Source organism: Hypanus sabinus, chromosome 20, assembly GCF_030144855.1.
Source record: "Hypanus sabinus isolate sHypSab1 chromosome 20, sHypSab1.hap1, whole genome shotgun sequence".
NCBI classification, from domain to species: Eukaryota; Metazoa; Chordata; class Chondrichthyes; order Myliobatiformes; family Dasyatidae; genus Hypanus; species Hypanus sabinus.
In genome coordinates this window covers 42,639,741-42,659,452 of record NC_082725.1, presented here as the reverse complement: position 1 = coordinate 42,659,452, position 19,712 = coordinate 42,639,741, and the positions used below count along the sequence as shown (strand labels likewise).

Sequence of the window (19,712 nt, the reverse complement as noted above, 5' to 3'; positions counted from 1 at the left end):
ATCGCATTAATGCATTATATAGGGAATTTAACAACAGTAAAACTTCCCAAGACCCTTCAAAATAAAGTTTGAGGAACAGCGGCATCTGAAAATATCAGGACAAATCTAAGAGACAGCAAGAGCTTGGTCAGACAGATATAAAGCAATTGCTTAAGAGGAACCGGAGGCTGAGTGGTTTACTGGTGAAATTTCTTAGACTGGGGCTATAACCTTTAACAATGAGCAATTGAATTCTGGGATGATCTAATGACTAAAATTCACCAAGGGTATTGGGTTGCAGGAGATATTAGAGACCAGAAGGAATAAGGCCATGAAGGGTCGAAAATGTTGCTCACTTTAAAACTGAGGACTTCCTTAATGAGGAGCCACTACAGGAGGGCGAACACTGGGGTGATGGGTGAATGGGGCTTCAAGCAGAATTAAGAGATAGGCAGCAGAACTTTGAATGAGTTTTTTTTTACCCACTAACTGTTAGAAATTAGTTTGTGATTACAATGTTGCCATACATTACCGTCCCAGGTCAGCTATAGTTTCAAGTTTCAGGCCTTCTGTGGCTGTTAATAGAAAATCAGGTGAAGATTTGGCATAAAATAATGCAGTCTGTGTGGCCATTTCACAGAAAGGTTTTACCTGATACTAATAAAAGATGACACAGTTACTATCAACAACTATTCACTCTATCATGGCCTGCATCATTTCACTGAAGATTAAATTGAGATTGTAATAGTCCAGCCCTAATAAAAATAAATTGGATTAGATGGTGTTGTTGGCATTGACAAAATTGCTTAACTGAGCCAAAGGTGAGTGACTAGATAGATGCAACATCAGCACTTCTGTGAGTTTTATTAGGACTGCTTTCAGAGAGTCTTTGGATGCACAAAGAGCTGACATATCCAGGTGCTCGTTGAGGTTTTATCTGCAGTCATTGAGCTCGGATAGCTGGCTGGCTGGGGGCAGAAGTCCACACTTTAATTTTGTGGGATGGCTTGCTTAAGAGGGGAGGGGAAATTACAGCTGGTACTACTGTATCCCTTCAAAAAGCATTCTTGAACCAGAAGAAGCCACCCACACAAAATGTTTGCATTATTACAATAATAATAATAATAATAGAACCACTCTCCCTTATAAATCATGGTTTGACTTTAAAGAGTACTTTCAGAATTAGTTTGGATGCTGACATTTGTTTAAGGTACATAGATTTACCAACATGATATGCATCATTCCATCGCAGCTGAGGCAGATTTCTTTTTCTTGGAGCATTTTTTTTTGTCATTTATGCCTTCATAGCTTTACATTACATTATTGCTAGTTCATTTTTAGCAGATAAAGAGATCACATTGTGGGGTTTCCAATGGGCTTCACTATAGTCACCCTTAATTTTGAGTAGGATGAACAGTAAGTACAGTTTGTCTACAGGTGGGGCTATGAGACTCCAGGGTGCATGGTACAAATCCTATGCCCTGGTCAGAGCTCCTGGTTCCACTGATTCTCCAACACATCTTCCACACTGTTGTGCAATTCTTCAAACACATTTCATAATTGTACTAGTGATTACTTTCAAACTAATAGTGGTGGCACTTGGCATGAGATGTGGGGACCCAGTCCTTGACTGTATTTTGTCTAAACACTGTACTCTTGTGGAAAAGAGAAATATTTAAAGTGTCATATTGATGTTAAGAGTGTTATGCTTTCCATAGTATCAGGAAAGCTGACTTGATGTGAGATGGCTTTTTGGGTGAAGTTAGTAGTCAAGCCTACTAGGGAAAAGGCATTACCAGATTTAGTGTTGCGCAGTGAACCCAATTCAGTTTGAGAGCTTAAGTTAAAGGAACCCTTAGGAGACAGTGATAAAATTCACCCACAGTTTGAGAGGGAGAAGCTAAAATTGGATGTGTTTGGAATGCATTTGAGTAAAAGTTATAGAGACATGATAGAGAAGCTAGCTAAATTTGATTGGAAAGGGATCCTAGTAGGGATGACAGAGGCGCAGCAATGGCAGAAGTTTCTGGGAGTAATTCAGAAGATGCAGGATCATTTCATCCTCAAGAAGAAACAACATTCTAAAGGGATGACAAGGCAACCATGGTTCAGAATGGAACTCAAAGCAGCATAAAAGAAAAACAAAGGGCATACAATATAGCAAATATTCACGGGAAACTGGATTATTGGGAAATAAGAAAACACAAAGAAGAGAAGGGATGAAATATGAAGGAATGCTAGCTAATAATAATAAAAAGCTGTTTCAGATATATATAAAGACACTGTGGACATCAGACCACTGGAAAGTGATGCTTGAGAAGTAACTGGAAAAAAGAATTGATGGATAAATGTAATAAGTATTTTGCATCAGTCTGAACTGTGGAAGGCACCAACAAAATGCCAGAAGGTTGAGAGAGTCAGGGAGCATGAGTGAGTGTATTAAATTTGCCTTCTCTTGGGGGGGGGGTGGGTTCAGAATTCAAAATCAGGTTTCGACTGTCTGCAGTTTGTTCTCTTTATCTGCATCTCTTCCCCATTCTCCTCTGCAACTGAAAACTAATTTACTTTCTTACTTTTTCACTTTCCTCATTCTGATATAAGGTTACTGACCTGAAAGAGCCCTTGGTATTACAGGAAAGACACAGCATCTATTGAAGATTGTCTATTAGTGGGAGACAAAGAGTGGGAATAAAAGAGTCACTTTCTAGTTGGTTGCTGGTGATTTGTGGTGTTCCACAGAGGTCAGTGTTGGGACTGCTTCTTTTCACGTTATATGTAAATGATTTAGATGACAGAATCGATGGCTTTGTGATCAAGTTTGCGGATGATACAAAGAAAGGTGGAGGGACAGCTAGTGATGAGAAAACAGGGAGTCTGCAGAAGAATCTGGACAGATTAGGAGAATGGGCAAAGAAATAGCAGATGGAATACAGTGTAGGCAAGTGTATGGTCATGTACTTGTTTAAAGGAATAATAATATAGAATATTTCCTAAATGCAGAGGATTCAGAAATCAGAGGTATGAAAGGACTTGGGAATCCTAGTGCAGAATTTCCTAAAGGTTAAGTTGCAGGCTCTGTCAGTAGTAAGGAAGGCAAATATGATGATAGCATTCATTTCAACAGGACTATAATTTAAAAGCAAGAATTAATGTTGAGGTTTTACAAGGCATTGGCCAGGCCATGTTTTGGAGTATTTGAGTAGTTTTGGGTTCCATTTTTAAGGGACGATGTGCTGGCATTCGAGAGGGTCCAGAGGAGGTTTACAAGAATGATCCTGGGGATGAATGAATTACCATATGAGGATTAAGGAGCATTCAGTGGCTTAGGCCTGTACTCGCTGGGGTTTAGAAAGGTGAGAGTGATCTCACTGATATTTATTGAATATTTAAAAGCTTAGATAGAGTGGATGAGTAGAGGATGTTTCCTTTAGTGGGAAAATTCCAGCAGGCACAGCCTCAGAATAAAAGGATGTCCCTTTAGAACTGAAATGAAGAAGAATTTCATAAGCCAGTGAGTGATGAACCTGTGGAATTTATTGCCACAAATGGCTGTGCAGTCCACGACATTGGATATATTTAAAATGGAGGTTGTTAAGTGGTTGATTAATAATGGTGTCAAAGATTATGGGGAGAAGGCAGGAGAATCAGGTGGAGAGGGAAAAATAAATCAGCCATGTTGGAATGGTGGAGCAGACTCAATGGGCTAAATGTTCCTATTTAATGGTCATTTGATGCATCGATTAAGATATGTGTAGTTTCTAATAGTAATACTGGTAAGGGACATGCTACTAAAATTGAAACAGTTATTTTCTGGTGACCTACAAATTGCAGTCCTCCAGCAGTGTGGCATGTAAGCATGTGTAAAAGAACAAAATGTAGTGTTTATGCTTACAATGTTCCAATGCAATATCAAAGTCTTTGTGGAACCCATGTAATGTGTGAAGACTACCATGCTGCATATCCTGTTTGTTGCGATGTTTATTTTGGATGTTTGTTTTCCTGTTTGTTATGAAATAGAATCATGTTGACAAGCCCATCATGAATTGGCCATTCCTGACTGCTACTGAGAAAATGGCAATAAGCTGCCACCTTGAACTGCTGTAGCCCTCCATCTAAAGAAGATTGGGAGATATCCTCAGTCCTTCTGCCACTGACACCAGATGTTTGCAGAACTTTTCCAGATTCTTGCATAGGATGCCTGTGTCACTGGCAAGTCAAGCATTTAATAATGGTCATTACTCAATATCTTTGTGGAGGAGATGATGCCTTGGACCACTGCAGCCCTGTAATGAAATCACTCATAGTGCTGTTGGCTAGCAAGTTCATCAATAAAGGAGCAGTGATGTATTTTTTTTTAAAAAGGGACTTTCAATTGGCATGCTCCCATCTGCTGTTCTTTTGGGAGATGAAATTTATAGGTGCTGTCAAAAAAGCCTTAGTTAATTCTTGCATTTCATTTTGTAATTAGTACATGGTGTAGCCATGGTGTGTTGGTGATGGCTGCATTGTCCTGGATGATATCAAACCTCTTGAGTAGTACCTATATTGGATTGTTCCTCATGTAGGCAAAAAGACAGCAGTATCTCTGACTCTAGACTTGAGCTTATTGAATCTAAACAGATTAAAAAAGTCAGTACATATGATATTTATCACTAGCCCATAGTGGCTGATCTAACTTAAACCTGGCCAGTGGAAAAGCACATTTCCTCTACTGGTTTCCAGTAACCATTATGATCTTAAGACTCCAGCTCATTTGTCTGGCAGTGAAACCTGTATTTGATAAGCACTGTCTTGATTCATTGTGATTCTATGTCTGTCTTTAGACCTCTTGCAAACAGCTGGCAAAATACTTTCTGTTGACAGGACCTTCCAATTGACCAACCAGAACAACAATTCGATTAGTCAAGATATATTCAGAAATTTGTCTGACCCATTTCCTGAAGCTTCATCCAGAGTAAAATGCAAGGCAGTCAAAAATGGGTTCTCTCCTTTTGTTATTTGGTACTTTGATGCACATTAACTCATGAGCCAAAGGGAAGCCATTCGACAACTTTTCAAGGTGACCACTTAAGAGTTGTCTAATCAGTTCCACTTTCTTACATGAGGAAATCTGCAGAAGATGCTGGAAATCCAAAGCAACACTTAGCAACACCTTCTCCAAGACTGATGAAGGGTCTCGGCTCAAAATGTCGACTGTTTATTCATTTCCATAGATGCTGCCTGGCCTGCTGAGTTCCTCCAGCATTTTGTGTGTGTTGCTCCACTTTCCATCATGCTAACATTCCTCTTGAACTATGTATTTTTCTCAATGTATCTATTTCCTGAGCTGTACTTAAATACGAAAATATTGTCACACACAAAATGCTGGTGGAACACAGCAGGCCAGACAGCATCTATAGGAGAAGCACTGTCGATGTCTCGGCCCAAAATGTTGACAGTGCTTCTCCTATGGATGCTGCCTGGCCTGCTGTGTTCCACCAGCATTTTGTGTGTGTTGTTGTTTGAATTTCTAGCATCTGCAGATTTTTGTGTGTTTGCTCTACGAAAATATTGTATCAGGTCTGTAAAATTTAGTATTATGAATGGGCATCATTCTTAGTTCATACTTGGGGTCCCTCAACAAGTCCTGGTGGTACATTGAACAAAATCAGAAGTTGTGACCTGTCACATCCTGTTGATTCAAGTTGTTTTTTTAAAAAAAATGTCTTAACCAGTTAAGGTGCAAGCTTTCTTTGTCAGCTACAATAGTTGCATAAAAGTAATGTGAGGTTGTCTTAATTTGTTTCCTTGGAGACAAAGGTCAGTCCTTAATTGTCTTCAGTTTGGCACCAATTAGCACTAATCAAGGATTTGTGTTTGGGAAATAGAAATATGCTATTGGGCTTGTATGAGTCTGAGGTTAGATTTGTGTTGGCTGGTGGTTAGAAAAAGCTTTACTTAGCAGTTAATTTATACAATAATAGTGACTTTATTTTAAAAGTATATTTTAGATTATAAGTTACTTTGTGGTATCCTGTTGTGGAGCTCATTTTGTTTATTTCTAATAGATTTGTTTAATTTACTATTGTTAAATAGCAATAGCAGCAAAAATAATTCAGCTGATAAAACTTACCAAACTCTCCATGGTATTTAATATTTGGAATATGAATTGCAAGCTGTATGGATGTCAAATATTTCAACAAGTGAACAAAAATATTTTTCTCAATGAATGTTACGAGTAAAATACAAGTACCTTGTTATGACATGTCTGAAACTGGGAAGCAAATTGGTGAGGTGGTTATCAAGTCAAATGAATTATTTTTGTCACTGTTGATTCATATCACATGATGCTAGAGAATTGTGGCCTTTCTTATAGCTTTATTCTTTTCCAATAAAATACAGAGAGCTGTAATTCATGCTCGTTAAGTATAATTTGAAGAAGAATTTACAACATGATAAAATGAGACGGAATGAACAGTTGTTCACTGAAAACTGTATCTTGCCACAATTATTTCTTATGTCTATGTGAGACCCAGTATGAAACACAAAGGAAAGTCTGCAACTAATTGCTGTGAATCTGTTGGGTAAAAAGTCTGGAGCTGTCTAATTTCAACTGTTGCATGATCTCATTACTGTTTGTCTTTGTTGTTTTGCTACTTTCTGGTACATTTCATAAGGTTGAACCCAGATCTTATGTTGGAAATATCTGTACATAACATTAATTCCCCCCCCCACCCCCCCCCCCCCCCCCCCCCCCCCGGCCACATCCTTGTCTATGTTGTCTAAACCTATACTTACATTGTCACTAGTCTTATTTGTGCAAAAAAGACCAGCAAGCCATTTTTAACATTAAGTGGGCTGGATTTCCTCAGCGTTGTACAGGGTTTCAGTTTCTTTCTTTACAGGCTGATTAGTTTGTCAGTGTAGATAAGGCTCACCCAAGTTGGTCAGCACGAGCAAAGTCAAACTGTTAAATTTCAGTTGTGGAGAGTGAGAAGTTATCAGTGTGATCAGTAAAAGATCAATGCGCACAGTTATGTGGACAATGGAAAACTGAAATAAAAACAGTCTGTGCAGAGAGAGACAGTAAATGTGTTAGGACAATGGGTAATTCCCTCTCTCACTGTATCTCCTTACCTGCCCATCACCTCCCTCTGATGCTCCTCCCCCTTCCCTTTCTTCCATGGCCTTCCCTCCTCTCCCATCAGATTCCCCCTTCTCCAGCCCCTTATCTCTTTCACCAATCCACTTCCAAGCTCTTTACTTCACCTCTCCCCATCCCAGTTTCTCCTAAAACCTACTATCTTGTATTTCTTCCTTCCCTCCCGCACCCCCCCCCCCACCTTATTAGTTTGACTTCTCATCTTTTTTTCTGTAGTGCTGAAGAAGGGTCTTGGCCAGAAACGTTGACTGTTTACTCTTTTCCATAGATGCTGCCTGGCCTGTTGAGTTCCTCCAAGGGGTGGTCTGCGGAGGGGAGGCTGATTCCCCTGATGTGCTGAGCTGTGTCCACAACTCTTCAGTTGTTTTGTGGTCACATGTTGACCTTTCAAGCTACGATGCATCCAAATTGAATGTTTTCTGATGCATTAATAAGAATTGACAGGGATTTGCCAAATTTCATTAGCCTCCTGAGGAAGTGGAGGCATTGCTGGACTTTCTTAGTGCATGTTGAGTGCAGTGTGTACCATCTCCAAAATGCACAATTCACCCACTTCTCTAGGTTGTTCTAATAGAACATTCCAAATGTGCAACATCTGAAAGATATTTCAAGATAGAAAGAGTACAGGCATTTATGAGGATGTTACCAGGAATTGAGGGTCTGAATTTTGGATAGTGATTGAGCAGTTTGGCAATGAATGTTTATGGACGACATCTTTGTCCTAGACAAACTGATGATGAAAAATCAGCTTGATATTTTTACCATTTTCTTCCTTTATTAATTTAGACTGTGACTTTTACCACTTCCAGAGTTTCCAAGGCTTATTTTTCCAATTAACAATTATGTCAATTTTGAATTGTAGCCACAGTTGTAAAGTAGCCAAGATCTACTCAGCAAGATCTCACAAACTGCAGTGTGAATACTTAAGTATATTGCTTGAAGGATAAATATTCACTGGTTTCTGGGGAAGACTTCCTTTTCACCTTTGTACAGTTTCAATTATGTTCACCGAAAGTTTAGATTAGTATTTTACCTTGACCCAATAAGGAATGTAGTACTGTCTCAATGCTGAGCTTGGCTTTGGACCTGTTTCCATTTTCTATTTCATGCTGGCACTTCTCCCAAGTCAAAGGGACACTTCATCTGAAGTTTTATTTAAGGTCTCGTTTTCTTTCTTTGCTTCCCTTCACTGCATGGTGTCACAGTTATGCTTTTCTCTTTTATCCTCACCTCTCACCACTAATCCACCCAGATTCTTCCCCCATATGCCAGGTTTGGCAACACTTAAAACCCATTTTAATTGCTATTACTGAAGGCCAACAGAGCCTTTCTTACAGTGAGTCTGCATAATAAAGAGGTTAGCTTCTTGTGTCATATATACAGTGAAAAGCACCATTTGCACTTCCAACGCATCCAAGGCATGTACTAGGGGCAGCCTGTAAGTCACGCAATGCTTTCAGCACCAATATAGCATCCCCGTTACTTACCCTAACCAGTACGCCTTTGGAATGTGGGAGGAAACCCATGCAGTCACAGGGAGAATGTTGGTTGGTATCCAAAGGGCAATGGATGATGATGATAATCACAAGCCTGGGCGAAAGGTATGGAGATCCTGAAATGCATTTGGCTGCAGGAGCTGCTGGAAGGATGTTTAATGACATCCAGCCACCTTAGGGGCTCCACTCCAGAGCCGCTTTTTGAGAATGTATAGACCCCTTATAGACAGCAGAGGGAATTGAGCCCTGATCGATTGGACTACCATGATGCCCACCCACAGGAGGGTGAGTAACAGTGTAAACTAGATTTTAGTTATGGAGTTCTAAAGTACAGAAAGAGGCAGTTTGGCCCATTGTGTCAAATGCAAACTCTTTGGAAGAATTAAACAATAGTTTCATATCCTGGTTTTTATTTCCATAGATCTGAAAGTTGGTCTTTTTCAAATACATAACCAAGTGTCCCCTTTGAAAAATGCCTTCAAAACATTTTCCAAGGCAGTGTGTTAAAAATAAAAATAGCTTGTTGCATTTTAAGAATTCTTTGTATTTTTCCACCAGTTCATTTGTTAATAATCATAAAGCTGTATCTGGATGTTGATTCTCTTTTAAATGGAAACACTATCTCCTCATTTGCATGATCTTAATCTTTCCTAATTTTGTACACCTGAAATAATACTCACTTCAGTTTTTAACACAATGATCTCCTCTGGCCGTACTTCAACTAAAGACCAAAGAAAGTGAAAGAGGAATCCCTAGATGGGTCGCGGACCATTTGCTATGAGCTCTGCTACATTTTAATTGAAGGAGGTAATTTTCATTTTACTGGGATTTTTCCTCTTTAAGTGCATGAAGGATCGAATAAAGTCCCGTTGTGACACAGGTGACATCCCTGACAGGCAGAAACATATCATCACAGTTCAGTAGCAGAACAGATAACACCTCAAGTCCAGTCTGTCAACAGCAGTGCACAGTAAATATATCATTTTACTACAATGTCTTGAGAAATTATTTGACATCTATAGTCTGACATTTCATCATGTACGGATTAACATTTAAAAACTGCTTGTTTATCTCAGAGAATTTGGCAGCGATTCAAAAAGAAAATTGTGCAAATACTAACTGAGGGAATATATAAAATGTGATGATTGGAAATGGATGATATCAGTGCAGATCAGACTTACGTGGAAGAGCGCACAGTAAGATAGGGTAGCACATGGTTTATTTCAGTTTGTTCTTGAGGAACAGATACCACTGTCAGCGTTTTGGTCCCTGAGAAGTTGTTGATGGGCCTTCTTTCTGAACACCTGCATAGCTGACAAAATGTAATTGTCATAACTGTCATTGCAAGTTTCAGATTTTTGAATGAGTAATGACGACATACAAGACATTGTCTGCTCCACCATTCAGTCATGGCTGATTTATTTTCTCTCTTAACCCCATTCTCCTGCCTCCTCACTGTAACCTTTGAGGCCCTTACTAATCAAGAACCCATCAATCTCTACTCTAAATATACCCAATAACAAAATTGAGGCTGGGAATTCATGTGGCCCTGAATTCTACAGATTCAGCACACTCTGGCGAAAGAACTTCCACCTCATCTCTGTCTAAAGAGATGCCATTCTACCCTGAGGCCGTGCCCTCTGGTCCTAAACTCTCCCACTATTGGAAAAGTCCTACCCACATCCATTCCAAGAGGCCTTTCAATATTCAGTAGGCTTTAATGAGAATTCCCCCCTCATTCTTCTAAGCTCCAGCAAGTACAGGCCCCAAGCCATTAAATGCTCCTAATCTATTAACCCTTTTATTCCCAGGATCATTCTCATAAACCTGCTCTGGGTCCTCTCCGATACCAGCAGAGCCTTTCTTAGACATGGAGCCCGAAACTGCTTGCAGTACTCCAAATGTGGTCTAACCAATGCCTTATAAAGCTTCAGCATTATGTCCTTACTTTTATATTCTAGTCCTGTTGAAACGTATGTTAACATTGCATTTACCTTCATCACTGCCAACTCAAACTGCATTAAACTGTAGGGAATCCTGCACTTGAACTCGCGAGTGCCTTTGCTATATGTTGATAGATTAATTTTTGTTATTTCCTCATACTGAATAAATATAATCCATTTTGCTTTTAAAATGAGATCAATTTATTTACAGCAAACTATTTTCTTCCTCTAGGTCAGGTTTGCATTTATTCAGAAAACCCAAGGAGGGAGGGAGGGAGTTATCCATCAATTTATTTATTTATTTTCCTGTGGTAGATTATGTATTGCATTGAGCTGCTGCTGCTAAATTAACAATTTTCACATCACATGCCGGTGATAATAAACCTGATTCTGATCATTGTAATTGTTATGTTCTACATTTATAGAGCTTATAGTGTGTGTTTAAAAAAAATGATACTCTAGCAACATGCAGAATATTCGGATTGCAATTCCTGAGCTCTTAAAAGTTGTCTAACGCTGTGCACTTATGTTACTTAACCAATTTAAAATGTGGCTGAAGGATTGTTCGTTGTCCTTCATAAGATAAAATGGCCACTGTGGGATACAATAAATGGTACTTAATGCTGATGTATTTAATGTTTAACATTTATTTCTATCCAACACATTCTCAGGTACCAATTGACTCTCATTACTCAGAAATCATTACTACTGGTTTTTGTTTAATGAGGAAAGTCTGATAAATAGAGGGCATGCAATGAAAAACTTGACAATCCTTTGGTTACTTTGCAGTGAAGGAAGCACATGGCTTTTATGAAGCCCTTTCTCATGTATGGACTGATGCCAGCTGGTGTTTGTGCATTTCTGTTCAATTAAAAACATTCATCTTAATCATTTTTGCTAAGCCTGTGTTTCCTTCATGGATTTCAATAAGATATCTTGGTATTTTATAAGCTTATTCTGTTCTTTTTCTAAGATATTAGAAAACTTTTGGAAAATGGAAATTAAACATGCAGACAGTCTCTCTGCACTTTTCAATAACGAAGATGATAGTAATTTGTGAAACTGATAAATGGAGATGGCTGGAAACTAAGGTTTTCTCTGCATGGAGCTAGCAAGACAAAAAGTAAGAAGTTTCTATGGCACTATTTAAACATCTACATGGTCAGATTCTGTTCTGAATTTTAAGTTCTAATGAAATATTTTATCCATCAGGCATTCTTGTAGTTCACAAGACAGCATACAAGGATAAGGAAATTTTGCTGACATTGATGTGTCTTAAAAACAATAAACAGGATTTATTTATGCAATTGTAAAATGATGTATTTAAAATTGTTAGACTTTTTATTGTAAATTAAGAGAAAATATTGTATATTTTTTATTATTTCACATTTAAAAATATTGTTTATGTGCAGTGTCACAGTGGTATTAAATAGTTCACACTAATGTCTTATGCTTTCTGTGAAACTTAATGGTGCTTATTGTTATGATGGATGATAATTTATGTTACTGACTACTTCTGTTAGTTAAAAAGAAAGCACTCTGTATACTCTTTTGTCTGGGGGGGTGAACTTTTTGATCTTGAGAACTTCACCCAGTGGCATATAAACTAGCAAGCTGCATTGAGCTGTGTTTACCACAGTTTGTTCCCACAATTTTGTTTTGCAATAAATGGCTCATTTGATTTCCATCAAGATATTCAGATCAAGAGGCTTCACGTGTAATACCATTCCCTTTTCATCCTGGAAAGTTATTTTTTTCCTACTTAATTGTTTCTCCAAAAGCTTTGACTGATGCCGAACCAATTTCAAAAGTTCCTGTCAGTGCTCTTTAGTGAACTCCATTAAGCATTTCCATATTCAGACCAAATACTGATGGAAGGGAGCTTCAGTGTCTAGCTACTTCCTGTTATGTTCTAACTTCTGTAGACCTGCCCAGATCCGATTCAGATTTGATTGGCCAGCTTGAGATTTAATTTAATTATTTCAGTTTAATAATTTAATTATTACTCTGTATTAACATTCTAAATGTACTTCTCTTTGAAAATATTTTAAATTATTTATTGTACTTTTAAAAATCTGCCTATATTTCATGATATCAGAGATATTTAAAATCTACTTAACAAAGGAAGCCTCCTAGTTTCAATTGGAGAAAAACATCTGCCATCAGCTTTGCCTCCTGTGAAAGGCTTATTAAAGCATTTCAGAGATGAGGTCAGCCTTACAATTGTTGAAGCCACACCACAACTTACCTGGCATCTCCTATGGGCACCATGTTAGACAGACTGGTCCTCTGCATTTGACTCATGTAAGCAGTGGCCGGCAAGGGCTGCAAGTGACGAGCAGAACCTAACTTAATTCTCTCAGGGTAGCAATGGGACTCAAGTACAGGAAACCCGAGAACCATTTCTCAATTTCCAGTCCTTTTTGTACATGACCTTTATGTTTGGCTTGTTCTACACTCACCAACGTTGAACATAAAATGTAGAGAAGTACAGCACAGGAACAAGTCACTTGGCCAACCATGAAGTCAATTTTAAACGCATATCTGCCTGCACATGTCTTTCTATATCACTCCATTCTGGACATCTGCCTGACTTCTAATCAGTGCTATTGATTATAATCAAGGATTTAGAAGAATAAAAGCTGCTCTCTCTGAATTGTGCAAGAGTCTTGATAGCGATTGATCAGGTAGATGCTGTGAAGAAGCTTCCTTCTGCAGCCAGGAACATATCTTTGGGAAAAGGGATGCGTGTTTCAAGAACCAAAATGGAATTTGGGATTCAAATGATTATGAACTTTTGGAATTCTTTATCTTGGAGATTTTAAATGCTAAGCCAATGAGTATATTCAAGGTTGTGATTGATTGATTTCTGGAGTTAAATGGAAATTAGCGAACAAGTAGACTTGAGGTACAGGATTGCTGATCTTTTTGAATGACAAAGTAGACTGAAGACCTAGTTGGCCTATCACTCCTATTTTAATGTGTTTTAATTTTGCTGAAGTAAATGTCATTGAAGGTGCATTATGCATCTAGTAAAAATCTTTAGCACCCATTTATATTACAGTTTAGCAAGTGCTGCTAATGATATTTCTGCCAGTTCTAATGATTCTGAGGAAATTATATTGAATTTGATTATGTGAACTGAGCATGAGCCTCCTCTCATTGATATTAGCCTTCACAATCCTTCCCCCCCACCCTCTTAACATTTTAATCCCATATTCACTTATCAAACTTCTCCTTAATGCTTCAGTGCTTCATTTGTTTTGTGTGTCAGTGCGTACCACAATTTCACTTCTTTTTATCAAAGAATCCTCCCAAGTTCTTTGTATGATATGCATAAAAAACCTTAATTATAAAAACATCTTTTGTGACTTTCAGACATTGAAATCTGTTTTCCCGACTGTTGTAATATAACGTGACAGTATCTTTGTGTACAACCACCTCTCTGCAAAGAGCAGTTAATATTCAAATAATCTTTTTTAGTAAAGCTAATTGATGGATAAATATTAGTTGAGATCTGTCTTGGAATCGATCCTGTGGGATTATCTGCATCCACTTGAGGGAGACCAACCCAAACATCTCATCCACAATATTGCACTTTTATGACATTTCAGCCTTTACTCAGCCTGGTTTGGTGCTCAGGTCTCTGTTAGGATGTCTTAACACTATGAATGCCATCCGGTTAATCAAAGGTTTTCTTAAAGCATGTAGTTGAAAGAACTTCAATGGTTTTTAACACAAATTGGTGATATTTTGGTACTCATTGTTGAGAAACTTGTGTCATCAGCACACCTCCAAGTGAAATGTCAACCACTAACCCACAACTGACTAGGTTGAATTGCACATCCCATCCAACAGTAGGAAATAGATATATTGGCACTCCCAAGTGCAAAATGGGCAACCCAAACTTTCCTTCAAGGAAGTAGTATGCTTTTAGATGATGAGGAAAGTATTTCCATTGCTAGCAGAGGAGGAACATAAGCTTTTCAGCAGTATTTATGGGCACCTTTGTCTGTGTGATACAGTGCCTGCTGTTTATTCATCTTCACTTTTGCGTTTCTGGTACCTTACTGTGGGCAATTTGGTTGTTGTCTTACTGATGCACCATCAATAACTCACACTGAGACGTAGGCGAGATATCGGCTTTTATTGACTGGAAGAAGGAACCAGGAGTGAGTGTCTATCATACAAGGTCCTGGAGACTGAGGCCGATCTTCAGGCCGCAGGTCTCCTTTATACAGGGGCCTGTGGGAGGAGCCACAGGAGCAGTCAGCAGGGGCGTGTCCCGACAGGCACATAGTTCACCACATTCACCCCCCCCTTCGTTTGAAAAAGTCCTCATGTAGCGAAGGTTCTTACAAGTCAAGCCGATCAGGCGGTCGAATCTGTCGCTGCGATCTACGTAGCACCGGCTGTGACCGCATAGGTGCCGGCAACATTGGCGATTGCACAGGGGACGGGGGTTGCGCGTGTTCTTGCCCACTAGGCGCCGGTGATCCCTCATGCATGTGCGAGGCGCCTGGTATAAATGCGTACGAAACGCCCGGTATACAAGTGTCGTGAGGAGTCTGTGTAGGGCCTGGTGAGTACAGTGTCACCTCTGGTGCAGGGTTCACAGTTACCGGAGAGCCTTCAGGGTAGTGGTCTGCTGCACCTGCGGGTGCCAGGTCGCGGATGGAGACCGTGTCCTCCCGCCCATCAGGTAAGACCACGTAAGCATACTGGGGGTTCGCATGGAGAAGGTGAACCCTCTCCACCAGTGGGGAGTATTTATTGCTCCTCACATGTTTCCGGAGCAGCACTGGCCCCGGGGACGTCAGCCAAACTGGTAGGGTGGTCCCAGTGACAGACTTCCTGGGAAAAGAGAATAGGCGTTCGTGAGGGGTGGCATTGGTGGACGTACATAACAGAGAGCGGATAGAGTGCAGTGCCTCAGGGAGGACCTCCTGCCATCGAGAGACCGGCAACCCTTTGGACTTAAGGGCTAAAAGTGTGGCCTTCCACACTGTGGCATTCTCCCGCTCTACCTGGCCATTACCCCGGGGATTATAACTCGTGGTCCGACTGGTAGCAATGCCCCTAGCTAGCAAGTACTGGCGCAGCTCCTCACTCATAAAGGAGGACCCTCTATCACTGTGGATATAGCAGGGATACCCGAACAGAGTGAAGAGCTGGCGCAGGGCTTTTATGACGGACGTGGCAGTGGTGTCGGGGCAGGGGATGGCAAAGGGGAACCGTGAGAACTCGTCAATAACACTGAGAAAATAGACATTGCGGTCAGTGGAGGGAAGGGGGCCCTTAAAGTCAACACTCAGGCGTTCAAAAGGGCGGGTGGCCTTGACAAGTTGTGCCGTGTCAGGACAGTAGAAGTGCGGTTTGCACTCGGCACAAATTTGGCAGTCCCTGGTCATCGTCCTGATGTCCTCCAGGGAGTACGGCAGGTTCCGAGCTTTCACAAAATGGTAAAATCGGGTGACCCCCGGATGGCAAAGTTGTGCATGAAGGGCGTACAGCTGGTCGAGCTGTGTGCTAGCACATGTTCCCCGGGATAGGGCATCAGGGGGCTCATTGAGTCTGCCAGGCCGGTACAGGATATCATAGGTGTAGGTGGAGAGTTCTATCCTCCACCGCAAAATCTTATCATTTTTGATCTTGCCCCGCTGTTGGTTGCTGAACAGGAACGCAACCGAGCGCTGGTCGGTCAGCACAGTGAATCTTTTGCCAGCAAGATAGTGCCTCCAGTGCCTAACAGCCTCCACTATGGCCTGGGCTTCTTTCTCCACCGCGGAGTGCCGAATTTCAGAGCCTTGGAGGGTGCGAGAAAAGAATGCTACTGGTCTGCCTTCCTGATTAAGGGTAGCAGCCAGAGCGAAATCGGAGGCATCACACTCCACTTGGAAGGGAGCGGTCTCGTCCACTGCATGCATCGTAGCTTTGGCAATGTCCGCTTTAATGCAGTTGAAGGCCGCGCAGGCCTCAGCAGAGAGGGGAAACGAGGTAGACTTGACCAGGGGGCGAGCCTTGTCCGCGTAATGGGGGACCCATTGGGCGTAATAGGAAAAAAACCCCAGGCACCGTCTGAGGGCCTTGAGAGTGGTGGGAAGAGGGAGCTCTAACAGGGGGCGCATACGTTCGGGATCAGGCCCAATAACCCCGTTTTCCACGACATACCCAAGTATAGCAAGGCGGGTGGTACCAAAAACACACTTGTCCCTGTTATAAGTAAGGTTCAGAGCTGCGGCCACTTGGAGAAACCGTTGGAGGTTGGCGTCGTGATCTGGCCTGTCATGACCACAGATGGTGATGTTATCCAGATAGGGAAATGTGGCCTGCAGTTGGTACTGGTCCACCATCCGGTCCATTTCCCTCTGGAAGACAGAGACACCATTCGTGACACCGAAAGGGACGCGCAGGAAGTGATAGAGCCGGCCGCCCGCCTCGAAGGCGGTGTAGGGGCGGTCCTCTGGGCAGATGGGGAGCTGGTGATAAGCGGATTTCAGATCTATTGTCGAGTACACCTTATACTGAGCAATCTGGTTGACCATATCCGCGATGCGGGGTAGGGGGTATGCGTCAAGCTGCGTAAACCTATTGATGGTTTGACTATAGTCCACCACCATCCTATTTTTCTGCCCAGTCCGAACAACAACCACCTGGGCCCTCCAAGGGCTTGTGCTCGGCTCAATGATCCCCTCCCTGAGCAGCCGCTGCATCTCCGACTGAATGAAGGCCCGGTCCCCCGCGCTGTACCTCCTGCTTTTGGTTGCCACAGGTTTACAGTCGGGGGTCAGGTTGGCGAACAGCGGTGGGGGAGGGATCTTGAGAGTGGAGAGGCTGCAAGTGTCGGTTGCGCAGCTGTTGGCCTGGTTCTGGATGGGATGTGTGTGTCCGTGTGTGTGTGGTCAGTAGCGGGGTATGTAAAGAAGTCCCACAAAACTGAGGATTCTTGACAGTGAGTGGTGGGAGGGGCCCGTCGTATACCATAGTCACACTTTCGAGATGGCTCTGGAAGTCCAGCCCCAATAGCACAGGTGCACACAGATTAGGCATGACCAGTAGTTCAAAGTCCCGATATACTGTGCCTTGCACCACCAAAGTCGCTACACAACCCGCCCGGATGTCTGCGGACTGCGACCCAGAGGCCAAATGGAACCTCCGACTGACCGGCCGCGTTGCAAGTCCGCAGCGTTGCACTGTGTCCGGGTGAATAAAACTCCCAGTGCTGCCCGTGTCAAACAGGCATCCAGTCCAATGCCCCTCCACCTGGATGTCCATCATGGATCTTGCAAGCTGGTGTGGGGCACTTTGGTCGAGAGTCACAGTGGCCAGAGTTGGATCGCCGTCGGGGTACCCGGTCAGCATCGGAGGGTCGGGGGCGGGGCATGCTGACGCCGACAAAGATGGCCGCTCACATCCGGGGTACCCGGTCAGCATCCGAGGATCGGGGGCGGGGCGTGCTGACGTCGACAAAGATGGCCGCCCACATCCCGGCATGCAAGATGGCGACCCCCACGTTTCACCCGCAGCGCTGCACTCCGCTCGAGGTTGAGACTTACAGACCTTGGCGAAGTGGCCCCGCTTTCCGCAGCTGGAGCAGGTCGCTTCTCGCGCTGGACAGCGTTGTCGAGGATGTTTCTTTTGGCCACAGAAATAACAAAGCACGAGTTTCTTACGGGCCACAGCCGTGGTCTGGGTCGGGGAGCTCGTGAAATCGCGACTGGCGGCGGCGTTGGCGAATTCGCTCCCGGGAGCCGGCGGTGGCGGGGTCTGAGGCGTCCACGAAACCGGCGGGGAATCGCGCGACTGGACAGCGTCGGCGTTATGCCGCGCAGCTTCTAGAGCATTGGCCTTCTCTATCGCCGAGCTTAAGGTAAGATCCGAGTTCTCCAGCAGCCGCTGGCGCATGTACACTGACCTCAGTCCCGTCACAAAGGCGTCTCGCACCAGCAGCTCCGCATGCTGTTCTGCCGTGAGCGTCTTGCAGTCACAAGCTCGGACGAGTGTCTGTAGTGCTCGGAGAAACTCAGCGCACGATTCGCCAGGCCGCTGTTGCCGGGTAGCTAAGCGATGTCTTGCGTAGACGGTGTTCACCGGCCGCAGGTACTGTCGTTTGAGGGCGTCCAGTGCCCCTTCGTAGGTCGGCAGGTCCCGGATAAAGGAGTAAACTTTGGAGGAGACCCTCGAGAGTAGGATTCTGTGCATAACGGCGGGTTCAGTCGCACGAAGCTCCGCCAAGTACGATTGGAAGCATGCAAGCCAGTGTTCAAAAGCGAGAGCTGCGTCAGGGTCTTGAGGGTCCAAATCCAACCGGTCCGGACGCAAAACGGGTTCCATGTTTTAAAACTTCCAGTCAATAAAATTGATGCACCATCAATAACTCACACTGAGACGTAGGCGAGATATCGGCTTTTATTGACTGGAAGAAGGAACCAGGAGTGAGTGTCTATCATACAAGGTCCTGGAGACTGAGGCCGATCTTCAGGCCGCAGGTCTCCTTTATACAGGGGCCTGTGGGAGGAGCCACAGGAGCAGTCAGCAGGGGCGTATCCCGACAGGCACATAGTTCACCACACTTACAGCACCACAAAACGTTTCTCATTTATTGTTAAGCACCTGTTGGATTCCTTGTGATCAAAATAAACCTTTTTTTCCCTTTGCAGCACAATCATTTTGTCTTTGTTTTTGTTCTGTGTGTGACAGTGAAAGGAGGCTAAAACAGGAAGGTCAAATAATAGCTCCGCTGTACTCATTTTTGCAGAAGACCTGTAGTACAGATGAAATGAAGGAGGGGAGAGAATCAATTTGGACATGGTTGGGAGCAGGGCAAAAATGATATAGTGAAGAATAGAAAGGACTATTGTCTGTGTTTACTATTTAAAATAAATTATATAAAATGTGTTTATCTCTTATTTCCTGAATTTTCTGAAATTGTTAGTTACATTTCACACACCAACTAGAGACCATCTCCCTTTCCTTACTCTCTACGTCTATGAATTATTCTGCAATTCTTCTTCCTTCCACTACTGTAGTTCAGCATTTCAAAATGATAGCTTTTATGTTTGCTATTTCTTTCGTCCTGCCTATTTTCTTTGTGTACTCATTGCAGACATTTCTCCACTGTGCTGAGCTTCCTCCTTTGATATTAGATCATGT

At 42.5% G+C, this 19,712-nt stretch overlaps 2 protein-coding genes across 6 annotated transcripts in view; one reads left to right on the top strand and one right to left on the bottom strand.

Moving 5' to 3' along the window:
• Positions 1-19,712, top strand: part of LOC132378460 (catenin delta-2-like) — a 1,187,639-nt gene that overhangs the window by 769,545 nt on the left and 398,382 nt on the right. The gene's annotated exons all lie outside the window — the stretch shown is intronic.
• LOC132378461 (uncharacterized) lies at positions 17,222-19,125 on the bottom strand. The gene has a single exon (XM_059945394.1). It carries the CDS (start codon positions 18,891-18,893, stop codon positions 17,334-17,336), a length of 1,560 nt encoding a protein of 519 aa, XP_059801377.1. The 5' UTR covers positions 18,894-19,125; the 3' UTR covers positions 17,222-17,333.

Coding starts and splice junctions, on each gene's coding strand:
- LOC132378461 (XM_059945394.1), bottom strand. CDS start 18,893: ATGGAACCCGTTTTGCGTCCGGACCGGTTGGATTTGGACCCTCAAGAC.